Source organism: Scomber scombrus, chromosome 20, assembly GCF_963691925.1.
Source record: "Scomber scombrus chromosome 20, fScoSco1.1, whole genome shotgun sequence".
NCBI lineage: Eukaryota > Metazoa > Chordata > Actinopteri > Scombriformes > Scombridae > Scomber > Scomber scombrus.
In genome coordinates, this window is record NC_084989.1 from 8,627,994 (window position 1) to 8,651,220 (window position 23,227).

At 40.4% G+C, this 23,227-nt stretch overlaps 1 protein-coding gene across 2 annotated transcripts in view; it reads right to left on the minus strand.

Moving 5' to 3' along the window:
- Nucleotides 1–12,682: 12,682 nt before the first annotated feature.
- LOC134001912 (matrix metalloproteinase-16-like) overlaps nucleotides 12,683–23,227 on the minus strand; it is an 82,907-nt gene continuing 72,362 nt past the window's right edge. For both annotated transcript variants that reach the window (XM_062441093.1, XM_062441092.1), the window contains 3 exons: nucleotides 22,719–22,869; nucleotides 21,575–21,690; nucleotides 12,683–17,796 (listed from right to left, as the gene is read on the minus strand). In XM_062441093.1, coding sequence (XP_062297077.1) covers nucleotides 17,462–17,796; nucleotides 21,575–21,690; nucleotides 22,719–22,869 — 602 coding nt within the window. In that variant the 3' untranslated portion in view covers nucleotides 12,683–17,461. The remainder of the gene's footprint in view (nucleotides 17,797–21,574; nucleotides 21,691–22,718; nucleotides 22,870–23,227) is intronic.

The following is a 23,227-nucleotide window of genomic DNA, read 5'->3' on the forward strand; positions in this document are numbered from 1 at the left end:
AAATGACCCTGAAATAACCCATCAAAGCTGCTGGCTACATGGTCAAGCTCTACAAAGTCTGTCACCTATAAGAGGAACAGAAAAGCTTAAGCATGAGTTCAGCTGTAGTTATATAAATAGTAGCTGTTCATGTACTCGTCAGTGACAAAAACTTTGTTATGGTGATGTTCAATAAGACAGATTTCACCTTTTTTTCTCTTCCTTTCACTTGTCTACTTAGCAATCGTCGTCAAGCTAAAGACAGTTTGTTACAAAACTGGCTTTATGTAGCTTTTTTCAAATATCTTTAACACTTACCTACATAAATATCATCTGAACTCTTTTATCAGTGTTTTTGAATACACTCTTTGTAATCCACTTTCTTTACATCACTGGAGCTTTAATTCCCAAACAAACAAGAAACTGGTAAATCAGACAGTTTGATAATCATCTCATAAATGATGAAGGTCAAAGTGTGTGCGTGTGTGCACGCTGTGGGATTAGAGGAGAGATTAAATCAGATCTGAATTGGAGATGCTTTCAGTTGTTAAATCAAACAAGTAGCAAGGTCCTGAACTTTAGTCCAGTCCAGGGTGAATTCATCTATTTGAGTGTGTCCACTGAGAAACACATCTAATTTATTGATAAATACAAGTCTCTGAGTTGAAAAATTAAACTCTACAGAGCATTTTAGATTGAGTGCAAATTTATGTTTCATATTTTGGAATAAGCTTTCCCGAGTATTTTAATCCAAACGTTTCAGCCTGCGTTCCTGAGAGGTTTGGAAATGAGATTCTGCTGTCGTGTATAATCCACTTCTATAATGACTTCCCTGCAAAAGGGATAGATAGTCTGAGCCCACAGGGGTTTGCTAAGTAACTCTCTCAGAGAGCCACGGCTACTCACCACTAACACAGCCGCTGCCTATAAATACACACCGTCTGCAGAGCGGCACATTTCCACATCTCCAGTCTGTACTGTAAATACATGTTTTTATGTGTCCTCACTGTACAGGTGCTAAAAGTTGCAGCCGTCTTATATTAGGAGCTCACTGAATGACTGTTTTGTTTCCCCTACAAAGGGCCGTCTGTGGCGTGCTGCCACCGTTTTATCACGGCTGCCACTGAGTCATAAATAATGAAAATTCCATTATGAAGTCTTAAATCGATTCACAAAGTTGGGCCAAGTGGCGCACAAGTTGAAAATGTGATAAAGCAGGAGGGTAATTTTTACTTTCTGAATTTTTAAAATCACATGATGCCATCGATAGTGTTGAGTCCATTCTGACGGGATTCATTAACAAGCTTTAACGAGCGTCAGAAAGAGCCACCAGAGCCATGCTGCTTGTTAACTACCGCCATAGTCTGAATGCTACTATATCCAAAACCATGTATACTAAACAAAAGACTACAATAAAACTACAATAACACTACTTCGGAAACCACATCCGAGACGACCTACACCAACACCAAAATTTATAATCAGAAAAATCAAGCCTGTTGTTTTCTCCTGTTATAAATGAGAGTAATTAAATGTTTTACATCTTTACAGGATGTTGAAAAAACATCAGACAGCAGATAATAATTAACTTACATGAACTAAAATCACAAATTCTCACCTTAAATACCCTAACTCCTTATTAAATGTTATGTAGTGTAACATCCAGTACACAGCTTTTAATTGGAATATTTCCTAACGTTGAGGTGATTATACAATATTAAGACAAAATTATAACATGCACTGTTCACCATTTCCTGGCATTTTATAGACAAAACGATTTAAAAAAAAATCATTTGCAGCCCTTATTGGGTCCTAATTCTTTTCATCACATTCTGTCGTGCAAAGTCATGAATTAAAGCAACTGGGATTACAAAATACCAACTGGGAGAAAAATATTATATGTAGCAAAACAAATTGAGCCCAGTACAATAATTCTCAAACATGATAACTCATATTTCACTACTAAATTATCATGAAAGCGTCAAAAAAACATGCATCAAACAACAAGCAAAATATTATGAGTGCAGCCTCTGTATCAACATTTCACAATTCACACTAATGTAAATATTACACATATACAGTAGCTTAAGCATCTCTGAGCAAACAGGCACATTAAACACAACCAAACAAAAACTGACATGTATGTTAGCAGAAACACAAAATGATAAAAGGGAAATTTCGCCACGTTTTATGAGGATGTCAGAACAGACTTCACAGTGCATGTTCACTGTCAGTGTCCAGGCTACCTATCACAGTGACTTGTGTGACACTAATCTCTGATGAATGTGGTTGTTCTTCCTGCTAGTTTGTGGAGAGCAGTTACTCTTTATGTGGGAGGCTAAGCGAGAGGCTAGTTCAGAGCTTACAGCACAGGTTTTTGTTGCTATGGCATCAGTTATGGCCCACAGCAGTCTGCCTACTCTTCACTTATAAATCTGAAAGCAAAGCTAGTTAACATCTGCTTGTATTCCTTGTCAGGGATGCTGCATTATTTTATTATCATGAAACACGCTTTGAAATGCCTTTGTGTATAAAATGTGATGGAACTCACACAATGAATTATGTATAAAGTACCAGCAGAAGTTTGGACACACCTTCCCATTCACTCGCAGTGAGAGAGTGTGTCCAAACTTTTGATTGGTACAACGGTCTGCTCTGAATACAGGAAAATCATATCTTCAGGTACAACCCTGCACTGTATATTTCCCGCTGTTGCAACCTTCAAAGTGTGTGTTCATGTTACTGTTGATAACACTTGTGATGCTGACCTGATTTAGACCACCAGGCATATACACAGCCCAAAGGCCGTAAGTAACTTGCGTGACCCTGCAAATGAGTGCTCAGAGTGCTCCGGTGTGTGAAGCCAAAGCCAAGTACACGAGGAAGCTCACTAACGCGCACACGCACACACGAGGACAGCCATGAGTCATACTGAAAACACATACATGCACAGATATACTTAGGCACACACGCCATCACCACAAAGAGACATATTGCAGCCTATTCAGGCCACTGACCATACATCATGTAAGTAGAACAACATGCGGCTATACCCTTCATTACCCTTAAGTCAGTTCCTTTGTGATCGTACCGTACAGCATACATAACATGCACTTTGCTTGACAAGGCCGCAACCCACATTTCCTCTGTAAAAAGCCCTTTACATCAGGTTGACTGCTTCATAGAGCCCCCTGTCGTTCCCACAGTCATTTGTCTCATACAGGCTGCTGTCATCTTATTTTAACCCCACTTCCTTTCCTGTCATATTCCTCAGAGACGTAATAAAGTCCACTTAAGTTAGTAACGTATTTATGTTTGATATTATAGATGTAGATGTGTTTGATTGATGCTAACAGAGTCCCATACTGTAGATCTTATCCTAATTGCTTGAGATTTGAACAAAAATATCTGCTGAGCGAAGGGGAAAAAACTGTCTCTGGAAACAAGCAGGGGGGCCATCATGGCTGCAGCACCAAAATAAAGTCCAGGCAGGCCTCTCATATTATATTCACATGGAGGCTTGAGACAAAGCAAGGGAAAGCAAATAATCCGGGCCGCCAGTGGGTAGCCATTCAGGCGGCCTCTCTGGACTGTTTGAAATGCGCAACACTTCCTGAGCCTGGGTTTCCACTCACTGAAAATAATCACCAAAAGAGAAAAAGAAGGGAAAATGTCTGGGGTGTGTTGATTTAGTAGATTTGTTGCTGAGTTCCTCAAAAATGAGTGAGAGTGTTCAACATGGAGAGATTGTCCCCTGCTGATAAAACTTTATCATTGTCACAGGAAGCTGTGATATCAGTCCAGGAAAAAATAAACATATTTTTTTGCTCCTCTGATGTTCTCACGCTCATGTATCCACCTCTGTAAAAAGGTCAAAACGCAGACTCTTAGCAGCCATAGCCCCTGTGCTATGAGTTCATGTGATCAACAGCTTGCAGCCACACACAGGGGTGCCGCCAGCTGCACTACCTGGCACATGCCTCACCAACCCTGAACAAATCGCTGTAACCACACCTTCACAACTCAACCAACCCTATCAAAGCTTTAAAATACTATACCTGTGCAAGCCTGCAACTCTCTTGCAGTCCAATAATAACTGTACAATATTTACTGACATTGAGCTGTGACAATGTAACACTCCATAAAGTGGAATTCACCATTTGATGCAAGACTGACACCCTGTATAAGTAATGTGCTAAAGTCCAACTTTAACAGTCTGAATATAATCTTAATGTTAAAATTCTTGAATGGAAAATTCTCTTAACATTAATGAATAACTTTAAATAATATAACTTCAGTATAAATTGACCTCTTCAATTAAAATAAATGAACATTATAATCTATAGAATGATATAACAAGTATACATACCAACTAAGTATACTTCAAATTCTTATCAATTATTATTATTATTATTATTAGGTGACGTTGTTGTGATGTTATTCAACACAAGGCAGCTCACCTGTTTCTTCAGTGGGAGCAGGGCTGGTTCATTGTGATGGTTGGACAGAGCTGCTGTTCCTAGCACCAGGAGCAGGGACAAAAGTCAAAGTTGTTATGGGAGCAAAAGTAACATTAGCATGTTTCATTATGGACTACGCTTAGTTAACAGGTTTATCGCCACCACTTGTACACTACTCCCACCTTTTTATGAAACACTGTGTGACATATTGTCGCCCTCTTAGTTCTCTCTCTTGTCTCTAATTATTTTTTTGTCGTTTTTGGAAGCCTGACTGCATTTTATGAAGCCGTTGAAATATCATCCTCAGGCTAACCTCCTCTTCACTCACAATATACTGCTAGCAGGTGCCGCACCTGGTTTGAATACAGGACTGAACCATTTCATGTAAACAGAGGGGGGGTGTTTGGGCAAAAAACTGGCTTTGGATGGTTCATTTTTGCCAGAAACACGAAAAATAAACTGTTAGTGTAATTAGTGCATTGTAAATAAAATATTATTTTAATACATATTGGTAGGTTATAAAAAAATAAATAAAAAATAAATAAAACGCCATATGATCCTATTAGAGGCAGGTAATTAGATATGTAATAATTACGACGTCATACTTCTTTTAAAGCGAGAGATTAGTGGCCTATGTCATATTGACAAAATAATAAAATGTTGGTTATTGTTAAAGATGATGGAGACCCTTTCCCATTGATCGGGAAAGGGTCAAAGGTCAATGACCAAGAGTTATAGAGAACATTCACATCTGATGTCAGATACTAGCTTTGAACAGAGAGTGGACCTCCAGGCAGGGGTGCAAAGAAAGTATATTTACTCAAGTCCTTTTTTAATTCAGTACCCTTTCAAGGTACTTAAGTTTTTCAGTTAATGTTTTGCTCCTTTATCCTTTATACTTGACTACATTTCTGAGGGAAATGTACTTTTCAGACCACTATTTTTATCTGATACCTGCTTGACTCATAGGTCTACAAAAGTAGTTTCCACTTGAGGCCCCGTGTCACGTTTCACCAAAGACAGAGTTCTATAATAATTGTATGAGAGAAAAGTTAATAAAATAACTTGTGTGGAAGTTTCGTGTTTTGTTTACCACTACAATAATCATCTCATGACCCCTGAGATTTATTTGGAGGGGGCCGACCCCTAGATTAGGAACTCTAACTGTGTCTGAAGTAGATAACCTAGCTCCACCTTTACCAACTCAATCTGTAAAATGCATCTCACACATTGTTGCATCAGTATTAACAATCCATACTTTTACTTAAGTGAAGGATCTGAGTTCTGCTTCCACCGTTGCCTCCAGGTGCTCGACTGTCTGTTATGCATCAGCAATGAAAAGTGGCAAAAACTCCAACCTGAAACTTCACAGTGTGAAAATAAATGTGGATCTTAAGAAGAAAGCGTAGGCTACTTCCAAATAACCTGAATGAGGGTATTCTTATTCGGAACAAATGAGTCCTTGCTGACAATATTTTTTTCCAGCTTGTTTTACAACATGTTGAAAACAGATTTCAGACTAACAGGAATCTTTTTTTTACAAGCTGTTGGAAGAAACACATCAGAGTAACTGTAACAAAGTCATCCAAGTTAATATGTGAGATCAACAAAAAACAGGTTCATTTAAATCCCCAATGTAATATGAAAGAGTACATGTGTGCAAACGAATTAGATGTGAAGTGGAAAGCTGCAACCTTTTGTTGGTTTGGAGCTAAACAGCAGGTATTTGGCTCTAATGGCTGATGCATAGTAATGGACTTTGTAGCGTCTCCATTTTGATATCTCATACATCTTCTGAAAGGTGGATATCAATCAAAGAGAAAGCTCTAACTCCCCCTCTGGAATCTGGCCTGCTAAGAAATTGTCATGAGCCACCTTTGTCATGAGACAGAGGTGGTGAAGCAGAGAGTGAGATTTGAAAGTCCTCAGGCAAATCGCTATCGAGCCTTACTTCTTTCAATGACCGCGAGACGGAGGAAGTTTTCAAGCTCAATTCTTCTTAATTTACAAGGAGACAGGTATCGACTTTTCCTCCAAAGACTGAAAATCACAAACAGCACGAGAAAAGAGCCTCCAGATAAACAAAGGCGCCTCAACAAAGGCTTTTCCTCCACAATCAAAACATATAATTTATGGTTAACCATATCTGTGCCGGTCACCAGGAGTTCATAGCCGCGTCTTGTGAAAGGGACAAGAAGGGGGCTTTGCATTCTGCAGCTCACCAATCAATGGTGTGATTAATGGAGCTAATTTTACCTGGACACTGTGGATCATTACTTCCTGCTCTCCACCCCCACCACTCCACCACCCCCCACCCCACCGTCTATATGGAAGTCAGTGTGGGTAATGTGTTTGCTTCACTAATGAGAGTCCCACAGAGATACAGAGGACAGTGGAGGGTAAAGCCATGGACGACGAGTCATCTGGGACTGCAGTCTGGCGAGCAGATATGCTATCTGCAGCAGCCGCTGAAAGCACCGCCACGGCTTACACAGTCCTGACCTTCTCCGCAGTGTCCAGCGCTGACAATGTGTTGACTTGAAATGTTATCCTGCATACCTGTCTCATAACAATATTTCATTAGTCTGGCTTTCCAAGGATAGTTTTTGCCTCTGTCAGCTTTGTTTCACAGACTTTTCCACCATGCCGAGAATAACATTATGGGAAAAACACAAAATCAAATGCAAGTAATTAACAAATTTAGTCCAAACTAATTGGTATTGACCTTAATAGTTTTCTGCTACTTTTGTTTTTGTTTCTTTTTGAACTCCAGACTCATTTCCGTGCAGGAATTTGCCCCCTTTAGTTGCTGCACTTGGAAAGCTTAAAGATCCCCTCCACACATGTATTAAGACATACACCATTACTTTGCTTGGAACAATTATGTACGTCTGACATGTTTTTTCCAGGGGAAAAAAAGTATTATTACCACATTGAAATCGTACTCCTTCGTCTTTATTAAAAATCCTAGAAACTAAGAATATGTAAATATGTTTCATCTCAGAATTTAAATTGAAGTTTAAAGAAGATGTCTCATATATGCACTGGAGGCCTCAAGTTTCCACATCACACTTGTGTATGTTGAATATTAAATCAGGATTGTCTCCAAAATAGTCATGCTCATCCCCCCCCCCTAAAATCGGATTTTCAATGAGATTAAGGGAGTGTTTCCACTCTCAGCAGGTGAATGTGAAAACAGCCTTCTAGTATCAAACTCAAACACATACATCATTCTGCACTGTGAAGCTCAAACATCCAACTCTATGAACAAGAAGAAAAATTGTGTGTTTTATACTGCACATTAATGCAGTTTATATTATAATAGTGGCAGAGTTACCACTCATAATAATCAACAGGAATGGCAAAGCTTACTATTAATATTGTTATTGTAACTGTTGTTGCTGTGTCTCTATCTCCCTTTTTCTCTCTCCAACCCAACTGATGGAGGCAGATGTTACGCCCACCCTGAGACCCAGTTCTGGTCAAGGTTTCTTCCCGTTAAAAGGGAGTTTTTCCTTTCCACTGTTGCCAAGTGCTTGCTCATGTGGGAATGTTTGGTCTCTGTAAAATAGTCTGGACCTGCTCTATGTGAAACGTGCTCTGTAATAACTTATGTTGTAATTTGGTGCTATATAAATAAAACAGTCTTAAAACCTGACTGTTCAGGTAAGAGGTTTAGCTGGAGTCTTACATACCTGAGTGTGCAACACATGTACAGAAGAAATAATGTGATACATCTCAGCCTTTACCCTCCTTGAAGTATTACATGTTTCTCTAGGGGGAAGGGAAAATTCTCAGACCTTTTGGGTTTGTGAAACCCTTTCAAAACACAAGATGTATTGTGGTTCAGATAAGGTCAACATAAGGTCATGGCTGTTTTTTTGAGCCCCTTGCAAAGTTGACATTTTGGAGATTTTCAGACCAGAGCAACAATAAGTAAACCATCTTTTGTTGACCTTAACCTTGAGCTCAGTTTCAGAGTGAAACACGGTCATATGTGTGATGCCCTTCTCTGTGAATTGAGGTTGCATGGTTGCAGAGGCCACCTGAGACCGCCGTTTGAAATACGGCTGAAAAAAAGGAACCTCCTGGGGCAGCTTTTCTCAGGACGACCCCTACAAAATATGAACTTGTGACCCGTGCAGGAGAAGAGAAAAAAATACGCCCACAGGGACTCGTACAATAAATGTGCAAGGGTGACAACATGAGTCAGCCAAGCTCTATTCTCACCATTAACTACTGAACTACTGAACTGTTTTTTCTTCATAAATAGAAGCAGTGTAGTAGCACACTTTCCTGCTTTGTCTACATCCCGATTTAAAGGAGCTGTTCACAAACAACATTGTCTTTGAAATTTAAACCACACCACTTCTCATTTAGATGGATTTTTTCAGCTCATGTGAGTGAAAAACCCACACCATCTATTGGTGTAGTTTCGTATGGATTCTTATACATTCAAGGAGTTGTGAGGTAAATTTAGTCCATGATAAAGCACTTGTTGTTGGCAGCTGTACTGATAATATATTCTGATTGTTCCAGGTCTCCTAATATGACTACTGACATTGCTGAAGGTGTTCTTTTTTTTCTGCTGATTTATGTCAAAAGAACAACTTTGCATGGCAGTCCAGCCATGCAAAGTTGTTCTTTTGACTCTCGGGTAACATTTTTGTGAATGAAACTTGCGGAAGCAGACCGGGAAGCCTTGTATAGCTATTTGATTATGCAAGCAATCAAACCTCACTAATGCGCTCATGAAAAGGGTGGCATTCATCAAGCTGAAAGCACGCAATGTCGTAGTTTAGATGCTGATTTAGTTTAATTTAGTTTTTCAATATCGCAAAACCTGGACAAAATAAACCAAACTATCTGCATGGCCAGAAACCATTAGATGAAAAAAAAATCTTCTTTTGTAAATGCGGTGAACAGAGGCTCTAAAAAAGGATTATTCATACACAAGGATTATTCATACACAAAGCACTTGCCAAACTTCAAGTAAAGTAAAGTAAAGTGGGATCAATATCAGTGTGTATCAACTGGGAAAATCATTATGAATGCCAGATCTGAAAATGCAGAAGTAAGAAGAAGCTTAAAGTCACGGTTTCACTCAAAAATTCACTTTGCCTAAAAATCACTGTGATGTTTGAGCTTCACTGTGCATGAGCAGAGTTTGAAACTCATAAGCTGTTTTCACATTCATCTGTTGAATGGGGGAACTTTCTTTATGCTCACCTTATATCTGAGTTAAAATACCTACAAGCAGGATTTGTGACATCACAACTAATTTGGAGCCAATTGTTCAGTATTTTTAATAAGGAAGAAAGAGTATATGTGATTTTAAGAATTTCTTACAAGGTAATCAAACCTATTTTTGAGGGGGGAAAAACATATTACACATAAATCATTATTTAAAGTAAAGTGTTTTTATGTCTGGAAACTAGAGGGGATCTTAAAGACACAGAATGTGCGACACGTGATATTTTGTGGTGTTGGTAGTTGGTATACGTTTGCAAAAGTTTAGGGGTCTTGTCCTCAAACTAGTGGAGCTTTTAAAGGTGAAATCAGAGTCAGTATTTAATGGATGAGCAGATGGCCTTAATGTTTCTTACCCAAAGTCTATATTACCTAAATCTCCATAGTATGATAACGCCTGCAGCTATATTCTCATCAGCCTGACTGTTGCTTGTACCATATTACTGTATGCTCCCCATATCATTAAAACAAATTGATCCTAGGAGGGACACCACATGGTTGCTGCAGGAAGCAAATGAAAGTACAGCAAAGAACTTTACTCTTTAATTCATTTAGGTCCGTTCTGTAATAAACATCTGTGCCTTCCTGTCTCAATTCATCAGCCCCACACCACTGAAGCTAATGGTGTGAACACAGCACGCATAAGGGCCCTGCCGGAGACAGCTGGGGGAATCAGAAACTAGAAAGCTTTCAGTCAAAACATGGTGGGAAGGCTAAACAAAATGTCAGCAATTAGAAAAAAAAAAGTCTAATATTGTTACAACAGTGCAGAAATACTTTCAACAAAAGCATTATGTGTCTCATTTGAGTGTCTGGAATGTACAATGTGCCCTGGGTATGTTTTCATATGCATGTAGGTGTTATTCTAAGCAGATTTCAGCGAGAAGGTGCACCGCTGCTGAAAAACCATTTGGAACCAGCGATGGAAAAGATAGAAATTGGAAACAGATTACGAGTACGTCTGGTCCGAGCAGCTCGTTCAAAGCCAGCAGGCACAGAAATGGGTATTACTTTGTAGATGTAGCGTCTTGTGTATTGCAGCAGAGAGGTGTCATTGATTTGTTCATTCAGTATCATTCTACATGGTGCTATGTTCGAAACTTTAGTGTTTCATCCTCCGAGTGAATTCTCCTGTCCTTACAGAAGTGGCTTATGGCTGAAGAAATATGAAGATGGTCTATTCTATGGTATGAGGAGAAAGGCTCTGTGCCTCTGAATGGACCCGAGGAAGATTGGAAGATGGCTTTCATCTGTCACACTCCAAATAGTGACAGTAACTATTCTATTTCTCAACCAAAAAAAGAAGAAAAAAATCATGCCGCTGCCCTGTTCATCTCTTTGAAGGTGTGATAGAGGATCTTTGAATGGATGTGGGAGGAATGACATTAAACTTAAAGCTGACATATGATCAAACCGCGAATATAAAACACTGGGGAGAAAACTTAACAAAAACTTAATTGTAGATCCCAGGTTTTGGCTGTTTCATATTCAAATACCTGCAGAGATAAGTTTAAAGAAGTCTATCCAAAAAAAAAGCCCAGACTTGCTTGATCACCTGTGACTTTTTCCCTGTCAGCCTGTCATGTCACAAGCGTACGAGCTTGGGAGGATTTCTGCAGGGAATGGCGGTGGGTCAGGACGGTGTATGCATGAACATGAGCGTGAACAAGACAAGGACGAATGGGAACATCTTTTTAAATGTATTTATTGATCGAAATAACAGATCTTCCAAAGACAGACTACAACAGAAGAACGATGCTGAGAGACATTCACTGGAAAAATGGTATTAAAAAATAAGAAAAAAGAATAGACATGTTTTTTAAATGGATCTTGTCAAAGTGGCTCCCCAAACATAATGACATGACGGGACAAGTCAATTGACAGTTTGCTAAACCCTACCCTCTTTAGTTGTTTGATTGTTGCACAGCATATATGCAGTTTATAATCTGTATGAAATCATTGGAAACTATTTCAGACAAAATCATCATTTCTACCGTTAGCTTCATGAGATGGTCTTAAAAGTTGTCTCTGTCTGACTTTTAATATTTCCAGCTGACTTGTTTTACGACAAGAAACTCATAAAAAAGGGTCTTAAATATGTCCTAGACAAAAAGTCAGCTTCCTCAGCAGTTGATAATCCGTGTTAAAGTGTGATAAGGAAAACTTTCAAATCAGACTCATTTCACTCTAACACAAACTTGATTGGCTGCTTAGCTTAGACAGTTGGAAAAGACAATACTTTATTGTCTGTTTGTTCAAACAGTATGCTTTACTTTTAATGTTACAGGAGGTTTTAAGGTTGAGGATTAACCACTGTGTTTGGCAGACACTATCTCAGATAAGAAGCTTGGTTGGGACTGCTGGTTTGTGAACTCCAGACAGAACCGCTAACGTTAGCCTAAACTCTGATAGCATACAGGCTTCCACACAGTAGAGAAACACTACTCAGTGGAAGTACTAGCCTCATATGGGTCTTGGGAAAGAAATGTAACCTGTAATCACAAAAAATTATGTACCCTAGTTAATGATATGTTGCTTGGCAGTAACGCTAATTTACTAACGTAGGTGGTAAGCTAGTTAGTTGGACATGCTAACGATTCTGGCTTGTGTGAAAGCAGATAAACAGTTTAATTTGTTCCTTACACTTTTGTTCTTGTGGTTTTGGAAAGTCCAAAATAAAAGAAACCAACCTCATTCTGCCTGAGACTTAAAGCGTAGTTACGGTTGCTAAGCTATGATTGGACAATTGCGGTTTCGGTTTGCGGGTGTTAGCAGACGGTCAATTTTGACAATGAGGGAGCTGAGAAAGGGGGTGCTGAGATGTCACACACATACAGTACACACATTAAATGTCATCACACCTACTTTAATAAATGATCCAACAAATACAAAATAAAAAGTGGCAAGAAAAGATGTTCACAAGCTGATGTTACAATGTTATCTCTGAATATGGATGATCCACTGGCCTCCCATCTGCAACAGACAGTGCTAGTAAACAAGCATTCATCTCTCTAGTGTGTCTGAGCTATACGTTTTCACCTTTTTCATCCGGGCCAAGGCGACAGCTTGACCCCCGCTGACCTTCAACAAGCCCCTCTCAGCTACATCACTGTGCTGCACTAATAACCACCACCAGGATAAATGGTCCGTAACCTAAGAGGGGCCATTATAAGCAGTGCACCGTAAGGACTTGGGTTAAATGAAAATGTATTACTTCGGCTCCCCTTGTAATCACTCAAGTTTTGAGCCAATGACAGCAGGAGGTGGAGGAGGAGGGCTGGCAAAAAATAGCACCGTAAAATAACAGCCCTGGTCAGAGTAGGTCAGTTTAGCACCAAATGTTTTAGCATGGCAGTCTCAGAGACTGCTGGGCCCACAGGGTTAGTCCAGGCTCCAGTAGTGAGGTTGACACACACACACACACACACACACACACACACACACACACACACACACACACACACACACACACACACACACACACACACACACACACACACACACACACACACACACACACACACACACACACACATTCCAGCAAGCATGCACATGATCAAGATGCAGAAAGATATTCACTTATTATAAGCCAGACAGAGAACGACACACACACACACATTCACACACACACACACACCCGGCAGGCAAAGCAACATGGGGTTTGTGCACCGACTTATAACTTCTTTAACACCCACACTGCACTCAACTCACTGCTTGTATCACTGCTAGAGGACTGGTACATACAGTACATCTGTAGGAAACATAAGGGAGAACACAGATAGGCACTCAAAGTCTGTACTTACAGGGATGGAGGGAGAACAGACAATGAGTAAGAGCCTCAAGAAAAAGCACCAATCTAAACACAGCTGAGCATATAATGCCTTTGTCTAAAAGCAGAGAGGCAATTTCACCACTGAACAGTCCTGCAATGAGAGCCAATGAAGTGTTATCCCTAAGAGTGTAATTTCATCACACACACACACACACAAACACACACACAGTGACCACAGTCAGTAAACTGGCACGCCCTCGCCCTCTTTGTTGTCAGTAACTATGTCGAATGTGTCCCAGCAAAGCTAGAATAAACACCAGCGGGCCGCAGACGGCTCCTGTTTCTCATTCGATCTGCAATAAATACCAGCGCGGCACCACAGGGATTGTACATCTGAAGCGCTGATTTTTATCATGCCACCCAAAAATATGGCAGCACACAATAACAGCAGACTGCAGGGCTCTTGGTCCCAGATCAACACATGTACAGTTTTCTCTGCATCATTTTTTTAATTTTTAATCATTTTTTATTTACTGCTGCAGGCTGAGTTAGAGAGTTCAATGCTGTTTGAGCCGATATCCTTATTTATGTCAGCTCTCTGTCTGCACTGTTTTTTCCGACTGAAGTTGGCAGGGTACACTGTTTCCAGCCATTTTTTACGTTTCTGAATACAAATCTAACCTTTAATTAAAGCTGCACATGGTAATTTTTTTTTAAAACCCGTGCTAGCATCCTGTCAGTTCAGCTCAGAATAATTTGTAATAACGTTAACGGCTAGTGACATGCCCGATTTCAAGTTGCAGCTTCATTTTCCAACATGACACAGCAGCAGGGTGCACATCATCTAAAAGTTAGAGACAACAAACTACTTCGCAGCCACGCGCTCAGCAAAATTGGATATGGGGGGGGGCCTGACCGCATGCACAAAAAAGCGTGGATCTGTGTCGCACATACACACTTGACATACAGTACAAAAGATGAGCAGAGAGTTTGAAGGCAGCTCTTAATCATATATTGATCAATTTATTCATTCTGTCAGGACACGTTCCTCTGTTGTCCCAAAGTCTTACACAAAGAAGTCATTGTGAGATGTCCAATTTGTTTTGACCAGAAAAAAAAAACAGGAAAGAAAGAAAAAAGAAACAGTATGCGATCATGAAAACAGACACACATTCAAAGACTGCTCGCCACAAAAGCGAGGGCGCTTAATGTTCGCTAACGGTTGGTTTGTTGGTGCATTTGAGGCCAATTGGATTAGCAAATCACTCATGAGATCTCCTGTTAATTTCCCAAATGTACCACTTAAATCTTTTTAGGGTATTTTTCTTTAAGATTTAATTGTACCTGGAGGTTGGGAGGGAGGAGGAGAGGGAGAGGGGGGCAGGGGGGGCTGGGATACAATTTAAATAATACAAAAACAAATGCAAACAGTATTTTTAAGAGAAAAACTTCCTCCTCAGCTGTTGAGGGGTCCAAAGCCACGTTGAGCAGAACTGGTTGGGTGTACAGTAAATGCTTGCATGCATGTTGACACAGGCACTGATCTTGACTTGGTGTCTCACTTTGTGGGTCCTCAGTCAGGAGACAAGAGCATTCTGGGCACTGTGAGCTCTCTCAAACAAGGCAGTCAACAGAATTATTTTTTAATGGTCTGTCCATTCACAAAAACCACAGAGAGAGACCGTTTCAGATGCAACCTTTAACTCTTCTTGAGATTAAAGGTCACACATTTTTTCTCACTTTTCAACATTAATGTGTCCCTCTAGTGTCTACAGACCCCCCAAACTATTAGAAAAGACCATCCTCTCTCTTTCTCTCCTGCTCAATCTTTCATTAAATGTGTGTGCAAACACGCTGTTTACATTTGGCTCCCTTTATGATGTCATAAAGGGATCCGTTGAATACAGATTTCCCTCCAGCAGGCTGTTATAGTTCTGCTCACTGAAACTTACTGAATCAAATTGTTCAACAAATATGTTGTTTGCTGCAAGAACCAACACAGCATCTTTATATCCTGTGTGTGATGGATCGATACCAGCTGTCCGTAAGCCAACTTCAAACTTAGAAAACTTGCAATTTTTTATGCTCTATGAATCTTTTATGCTGTTTTACTGATTATTTATTAGATCAGTCTGTTGAACTTGGCATTAGCTTGTTGCGCAGCTAATACGGCTAGCGATGTTAGACTAATGTCGAAGGACAGTCGAGAGAAACTGTGTAAACATTAAGGCTCATTTGGAGCCAGCTAAATAACAACAATAGTAGTTACTCAGTGTTACTTTAATGATAGTACTAGTGCTACTGCAGCTCTGCTACTACTGCAGCATGAATATGAATAGTATCAACAGCCCTTGGTCTCTCCTATTGTTGTCATATAATCTCACATTGTATCACAGCCAGAAAGCAGCAGCTCATTTGCATTTAAAGCTACAGACACAGAAACAGCCCACAGAGAGCAGGACAGAAACAGAGGGGTATAGAGGCATGCTAGAATGCATCATCTCAGTGGTGTTTTCAGCAAAAAACTTCATGTTTTGGGGACGTCAGAGGCCTATATTAATTGTTGAAAAGGAGAATAATACGTGACCATCAAGGGGAATATGGGCCAAGAAAATAACAATCCAATAATAAGACTCTCAAGCTCTTAATCAGCCTGATTTGTGTCGTAGGGAAATGATAAAAGTAAGTTAGACAGTAACAAATATCATAACATACAAAATTAGTGGCTTTACTCCAGAACCTTCCAACGTACAATACATTACTCTCAATACAGGCTGACCCTACTGTATATTCTGTCCAAGAATAGCTCAGCAAGCCAGTGCTGAGAATTCTAGGTAATGTAATAAAATCCAGAAATACCAATCACAAGAAGCTTTCAATAAGCATCTTTTACAAACAACAAAAGCGGTATACAAATAATATTAAAAAAAACAACAACACCAAGTACAGCGAAACCAAGCACAAGTAGTATGATCTATAATTAAGGCGAGTTAAAATATTGCAGAATAATTTGGCCCCTGTGTCTCAAACAGACTGCCACAACAGTCAGAGCTCCCCGACTCTTAATCGCTGAAAGGATCCAGAGAAGGGAAGGAAAGATGAACTGAAGACAAAATGAAAAAATAACAGCTACAAGAAAAAGAAAAGAAAAAAAAAAGTGATCCTCTTTGGAGAGAAATTGATTTTATTTGGTTTAGTTTGGTCTCTTCCTCATGAGCGTGTTAAAGGGAACTGTGAGGACCTCCTTTATCAAAATAATTAAAATTTGAAGAAAAAAAAAATCAAAGAAAAAGAAATAAATAGAACACAGAAGAGGGAGAGAAGATTGTTAATGTGATTAACTTGTGTTTATCTGAGACTGTTTTTTTTTTTTCTTCTTTTGAGCGCAATGTGAAGCGAGAAAGGGTAGGGGGGTGGGGATGTGGGGAAGCGGGGGAGGGGGCACCAAGATCAGAAAATATAAAATTGTTGTTGTATCAACACCTGATATGACAGATGAAAATGCAGTGCCCTATGGGAAGAGTGCATGTCCCCCTGAAAGTAAGTCCTCCCCCGATTAAGAGCAAGTCGGGAAAAGACAAACGAGAGGAAAGGGGAGAGGAAGTAAAGTTTCTGAGATACAAAGAGATGCTGACCCTCCTGATTTTTTCTTTTGACTGGGACTGAAGGTCATTTTAGGCAAATATGCCCCCAAAATCTGTCCCTCTGCTCCCCCCCTTGTTAGTGAAAAAGGCTGGGGGGTTAACAGAGTCAACTTAAAGTCCCAGTGTCGTGCCTTGTGTATTAGGGTCTGCCGACGGACTGTCGAGCTGTTTCTGCGGGTCTGAATGAATATCAGACTGCCCAAAAAGGAGGAGGCGCGGCCACGTGTTTTTTTTTTAAATTTTTTACTAAAGATGTCCACTGCATCACCCCCTCCTCCTCCTTATATGTGGGGGGGCTGTCATCCTGTTTTCACCAGTCTCTTCTCCCACCCTCTCCACACCCTCTCTCCTGTGTTTCAGACCCATTCCTGCATGGAGCGTTTGCAGTACAGTATGTGGCGCGGCGTACCCTTCCTCTTGAACTGCACCACGGTGTAGATCAGCACCAGCAGGCACAGCGCGAGCACGCACGGGATGACGATGGCGATGGCCTTCACCGTGTTCGCCTCGTTGTCTAGCTCGATCACCACGTCCGAGTTGCCGTCGTCGGCCGGCGGACGGGCGGGGTCAATGGGCTTCAGGTCGCAGCCCATGAAGTCCTTGAGGATGGATCGCGGGTAGCCCGGTTCCACGCGGAGGAACTGGTTGTTGAACTTCCAGTACTCCTTCCCCTTGTAGAAGTAGGTGAAACCTGAGGTAGAGAAACAGAAAGCAGTGAGTGCATCTAAATATGAGCTGTAGTTTTTTTTTACAGAGTAGCTGATCAACAGCTGTTTCTGGTTGAAAGTTTCATGATGTGTGCTCTGTCGTAACCACACCCATGGTGATGTCACAGTGTAGAGACCACACCCTGGAGTAGATTTGAACATCACTACAGCAGGGTGAGAATTTAACCCAAATGAATCCAGCAGAAACAAGATTTTCACAGTGTTAGTCAGTCTTAAAATAGAAGAATAAAGTAGTAAATATAATTAGCTTAAAGAAAGCTGTCACTTCCTCTAAAATCACTCTTTAACATAAACTGAAGAAAATGATGACACATTAATCCAAATGATGGAAGGGACACAACTTCACCAAGTTTCTACTGGGATAAATATATATACTATGAGCTAGAGCTAGACCAATTTTAACTAATTTTTATGCATGTTTGTTTTTCATGCATTTAATGTGCGTGACAAACTGTCCAAAAGCCATCCAATAATATCTGATGAACACCTCAAAACACACCAAAAAACACTTGATTGACTTTATTTGGCAAGCAGTGTGTCCGTGTTTAAGGTTGTTAACATGTCTGCCAAGCAGGGCTGGGTTCAGCTCACTTTCAATTAGGGCAAAGTATTTTGTGTCTAATTAAAATACTGAACAAACTTTGCCTTGAGACAGCTTTCTCGTCTATCATGAGAAAAAAATAATAGCGATTGAACTGGAATCAATCTGCCGGTATGGTTAAACAAGTGCGCCTCAAATAGTTCAAATATTGAAACAATTTCAGAAATAGTCTCCGAGGCTCTGCCGTTGTTTCAGTTGAAGCTCTATTGTTCAGAAGCTGAGATGTCTCTGACTGTCCCTGAGGACTAATTATATCTGGTCATAAAAGAGACAACACACCCAACCAGGAGCCAAACCCCACAGCTAATATCATATCACATAACAGCACAACAAATATCATGTGGTACAGTTTTTTGTTTTTTTTAACGAGGATGTGTAGGCAATGGTCTTGGTGTCACACAAATTAATTTGTCTTCTTACACAGTGAGTCAGTGTTCATTTTTGATTCCTGCCCCAAGAGGGGCACATGGGAACATTTGTCCCTCTGTGTTTGATTGTGAAGACAGCAATAAAAATGGTGAGAGAAGCAAAGACACACAGAAAGTGTTTCTTTCCTCTCTGCGTCCTGCAAGTTACTGTTTTTTGGGAAAATATCTGCTGTGTAAACGTGAGCCTGGTTCATGTCCCAGGCTCTCCTCTTCCTCGCTGGCCCCATTTACAGAGATTAATTGAGTGCTCATAGGAAGCAACTCTAATTACCATAAAGTTTATCTGTAATTTATATTCAATATAGGTTTTTCCATGTCTGGAAAAAACTACAGCAAGTTCTTTGTGTTTAGAAAACTCAAGAGGTCATCTGATAGCTGCAAACCCAATTAAAATTTCTATCTGTGTAATAATTTGTTATTTCCAATGTTTATTGGTGTTTAAGATTAGGTTTTTGGGCTGTGTGCCTATACAACTAACACCATGACAACTAATTTAGTAGAGCATTAGAAAACTCAGGAAAGCTTTCAATCAGAGAAATCCTGTCCTAAAAGTTCAACATTTAGAGAATTACCCTTATTGGCTGTTTTGCTTGTCATCATAACAGTCTGTAACTCTCTAAACAAGTTCTTTGCTAAACAATCTGAGCAAGATGTTGGTGCGGAGGCAATCAAGCTACTCTCATTTTTAGCTCAGCACTGTGTGATTAGCTGAAGAAATATGACCAGTCTTTGGATTTTCCCCCTCTTTCCAACCTGGCAGCAGCTTCTGCTGCAATTTTCTCCTACATTTAAAACAAATGATGCGAAAAACAGAAAGATCCAGATGAAGCAACAGATAGAACACAAACATACAGCGCTGTGACAAACTGTGAGAGGTGAGACAAGCTGAGTGATTGTGGGTTAGAGCCAGGTAGACATCGTCATGGGCGCCTGGCTATGTTTTAAAATGAGGGAGCACACTTGGAAAGATACATAATTAGTGGGGGGCTCTGGGCGTCATAATTTAAAACAAATTTCCTGCATTTCTACACCAATAAATCTCTTGGATTAAGTCAAACAGCCACCTTCACGAGTCTACATTAGTTAGATTGAGGCTGCTATAATAACAACAGTGTATAATAGGATGGATCAGGACAGGAAATGATAATCAGAAGAATGAAAGGTAAAGTATGCCGCATACTAACCTAAAGACCTATTATTGGGAATTGCAGAAAGTTTCAGAGCAACAGAGACGCAGAGTGTCCCTGTAACCATAGCAACCCACTCTCACTCCTGCCTGCGTATTCATGGTGTGAGAGGAGGGAGAGAGAGACGCTGGCTGAAATTACACTGAGCAGCATACATGGGAATACATTACAATATAATAGATTTCTGTATATTTCTGGCTTTGCCCACTGATGGTCTGAATAACTCGCTGCTGCACAGTGCTGCTCTGTCTGTGCGCTGTTACCATTTATGAATTTGTTTTTCACTGCGTAAGACAATGCATGTGTGTCATGACAGTGTGTGAAAAGTGAGTGTGAGTCTCACAGTGGCAGCCCTGTTGATAGCAAAGTTATGCTTAAAAGAGCTGAATGTGAATTTACTCCTTTGCTAATGTCCCATCTTCACAGCTGAGGGTTAGGGTTAGCTTGAATAAAATCAACCTGATTGTGCAGACTGTATGATGATAAGTTTATTTTAAAATACACAAAAGTGGGCTAGCAAAAAAAATATTTTCTCCCCCTCTATGAATAATTGGGATGTATTTGCTCCACTTGATCCATTGCTCAGGGACCTATGGATATCGCCCTGGGGCCCCTATTCTGAAACATGTTGCCTCACACACAGTATCATCGACAGCCGCAGCATACTCAATTATGCCTGGTTATCTGGGTCAATGATATGAGCGTGCCACTTGACACACTGTCTATGCAAACAGTGAGCCTGCCAAATAAATGCAGGATGACACAAAGTAGCGGAAATACATGCGATGCATACAAGCACCCATCATTCCCTTGGATATCAATCCACCCTTCATGCTCCGGTTGATGCCCTCTCCACCTGGCCTCACCGGCAAAAACGCCCGGCTACGAATCTGGCAGCCGATCCTACTCACAGATGGTCTGAGCGTTCAACACCACCTGTCCTGCTTTTTCCAACCTGGGTGCTGCCAAGACCAGGCCCAAGCCCACCTGGCATCATACATCCAATGGGGAAAGGTTTTCTCCACTTCACACTACCTGACAGGCCAATGGATGAGCTCTTTCAAAGAAATAAATCCCGCCTCCCCACCCTTGGCGAGGGCCGACTGGCTTAAACCGGAATGAGCACCCAGCGGTGGTCTTGTCCTTTCTGCTTTCCACAATCCTGCTCCAACTGGGTCTTATGGCACAGTGAGCTCGATGGACTGATTATGGAACACTGGGCTTGTGAAACAATTCAAAAACCAAAAACAAAGGAATTTCTGGGCAAGTTGACCTCTTTTCATAATTCATTTGCAATATACAAATACTTTCTATCAGTCTATTTCCCCTGATATTGCATGTATGGAAGTATGGAAGCGTGCCACCCACAAAGACAAAGTATAATAAGTGGGGCAAATTTCAATCAATGCTACCCTGGTTTACCTCGTGCACAATGTGTGCCAGTGACCAGCTGAAATCAATGCTGCCTGGCACATGAACCGTGCTGTTATTGCCAAATCAGAGTATTGGGCAGGACAAATCGTACCATTGGCTTTGTCGACGAAGGCTCCCTGTGGCGAGTCAGGCACACCTCTCCACACTGTGACAGGCTTGGGGTAGCCGGGGTCCATAGTTCTCATTTCCTCATTGTAGCGCCAGTACCTAAACAGGAACAAATGATGAACCACAGGAAGACAAAGCAGGAACTGCATGTCTTTGAATGCAGGGGTAAATTGGTTAAAATTGACAACACATGCTATTCTATGCTCATATCTAGTATCTTAATACCACATGTCAGATTAAGGGCTTCCAATACATGAGCGTACTCCAACGTAACTGAATACATGTGTTTTAACATGAATGGAAGACACTGATTGTGTCTTTCATTCCAGTGTTTAGTCTTTTATGGGAGGCCAGTATCATGCTTATATTTAAAAACTACCACTTTGTCAAACATTTACCCTGAAACCCCTTTGACACTGGTGACTTGAGATGTATAGAAATAAGACATTTAAATGGTCAACCCACACATTTTGCTCATAAAATGCATTTTAAGGTCTAATGAGAGTACATTATGGGAATGGTAGGATCTAGCATTTTTGAAGCTTGATCCCATAATAGGTACTAAAAGAAGATCTGTCTGTTCCCCCAACTTTATGCAAAGTGCAATACTAAATTGTGTATCATATGCTATGGCTGTCACAGTCAACGTGTGCAAGAAAGTGCTTTCCACAACCTTAATGAAATAAGTTTGTAGAGATCTAGCATTAATGTTTAAAATACTTGTAGAAAATATATGTCAATGAGCAGCTCTTCTGGAGGCTGGCACAACATCTTACTGAGACACTTTTCACAGTCTTTCTCCTTTGATTTGTCATCCTTTTTATACTGGTATTGACCCTGCACATCATCCATCATCAAAATCACAGCTGACAACTCAGTTCTGCTCAGTCTGTGATCAAAGCTTACAGCTTAACTTACGGTATGGCAATAGCTTGTTACTTTGGGGACAGAAATGATATACAAGGACACTTTAATATGTTTGTGAGAACTGAGCTGAAGAGTAATTAGGCTACAAAAAAATCAACATTGTATGTTTTTGGAATAATGTTATCTGCCATAGGTTAACGGTTTAAAAAAAAGGTTCTTTTCGTTTGTGCAAACAGTGTTCCTCCTCCATCCGGACTTACCTGTCGCCTTTAAAGAAGTAGGTCTTGGCCACATCCTCCCACCACACAGCGGTCTCAATGCTCTGGGCCGGCATGCCGTGTCCGAATTGGGTGATGTCCTTGGGGTATCCTGACTGCAACACAGTGTCCTTAAACACCCAGAACTGCTTCCCTGCATGCCAAGAAAGAGGAGGAGAAAAACTTAAACAAGGGAAATCAAGTAACAGCAGGGATTTACCCCTCCAGGAGTAATGAATGAGAAGGGCAGATTCATGAGGAGAGACAGTTAAAGCAACTTCCCAAACAAAAGTTGGTGCTGTACGATAAAAACATACAAGTTTGAATCAGGAAAATCTGAAAATAACAATATGAAGACATTAACAGTGCACAGAAGGCAAACACACATTACAAAACAAAATGCTTATGAAACAAGCCAAGATACAAGCTTGTAACAAACAGCAGGCAATAAGCTGTTGCCTTATATTAATGTATTTGATGTTAATTTTCCCCTAATTTAAAATAGGACAAGG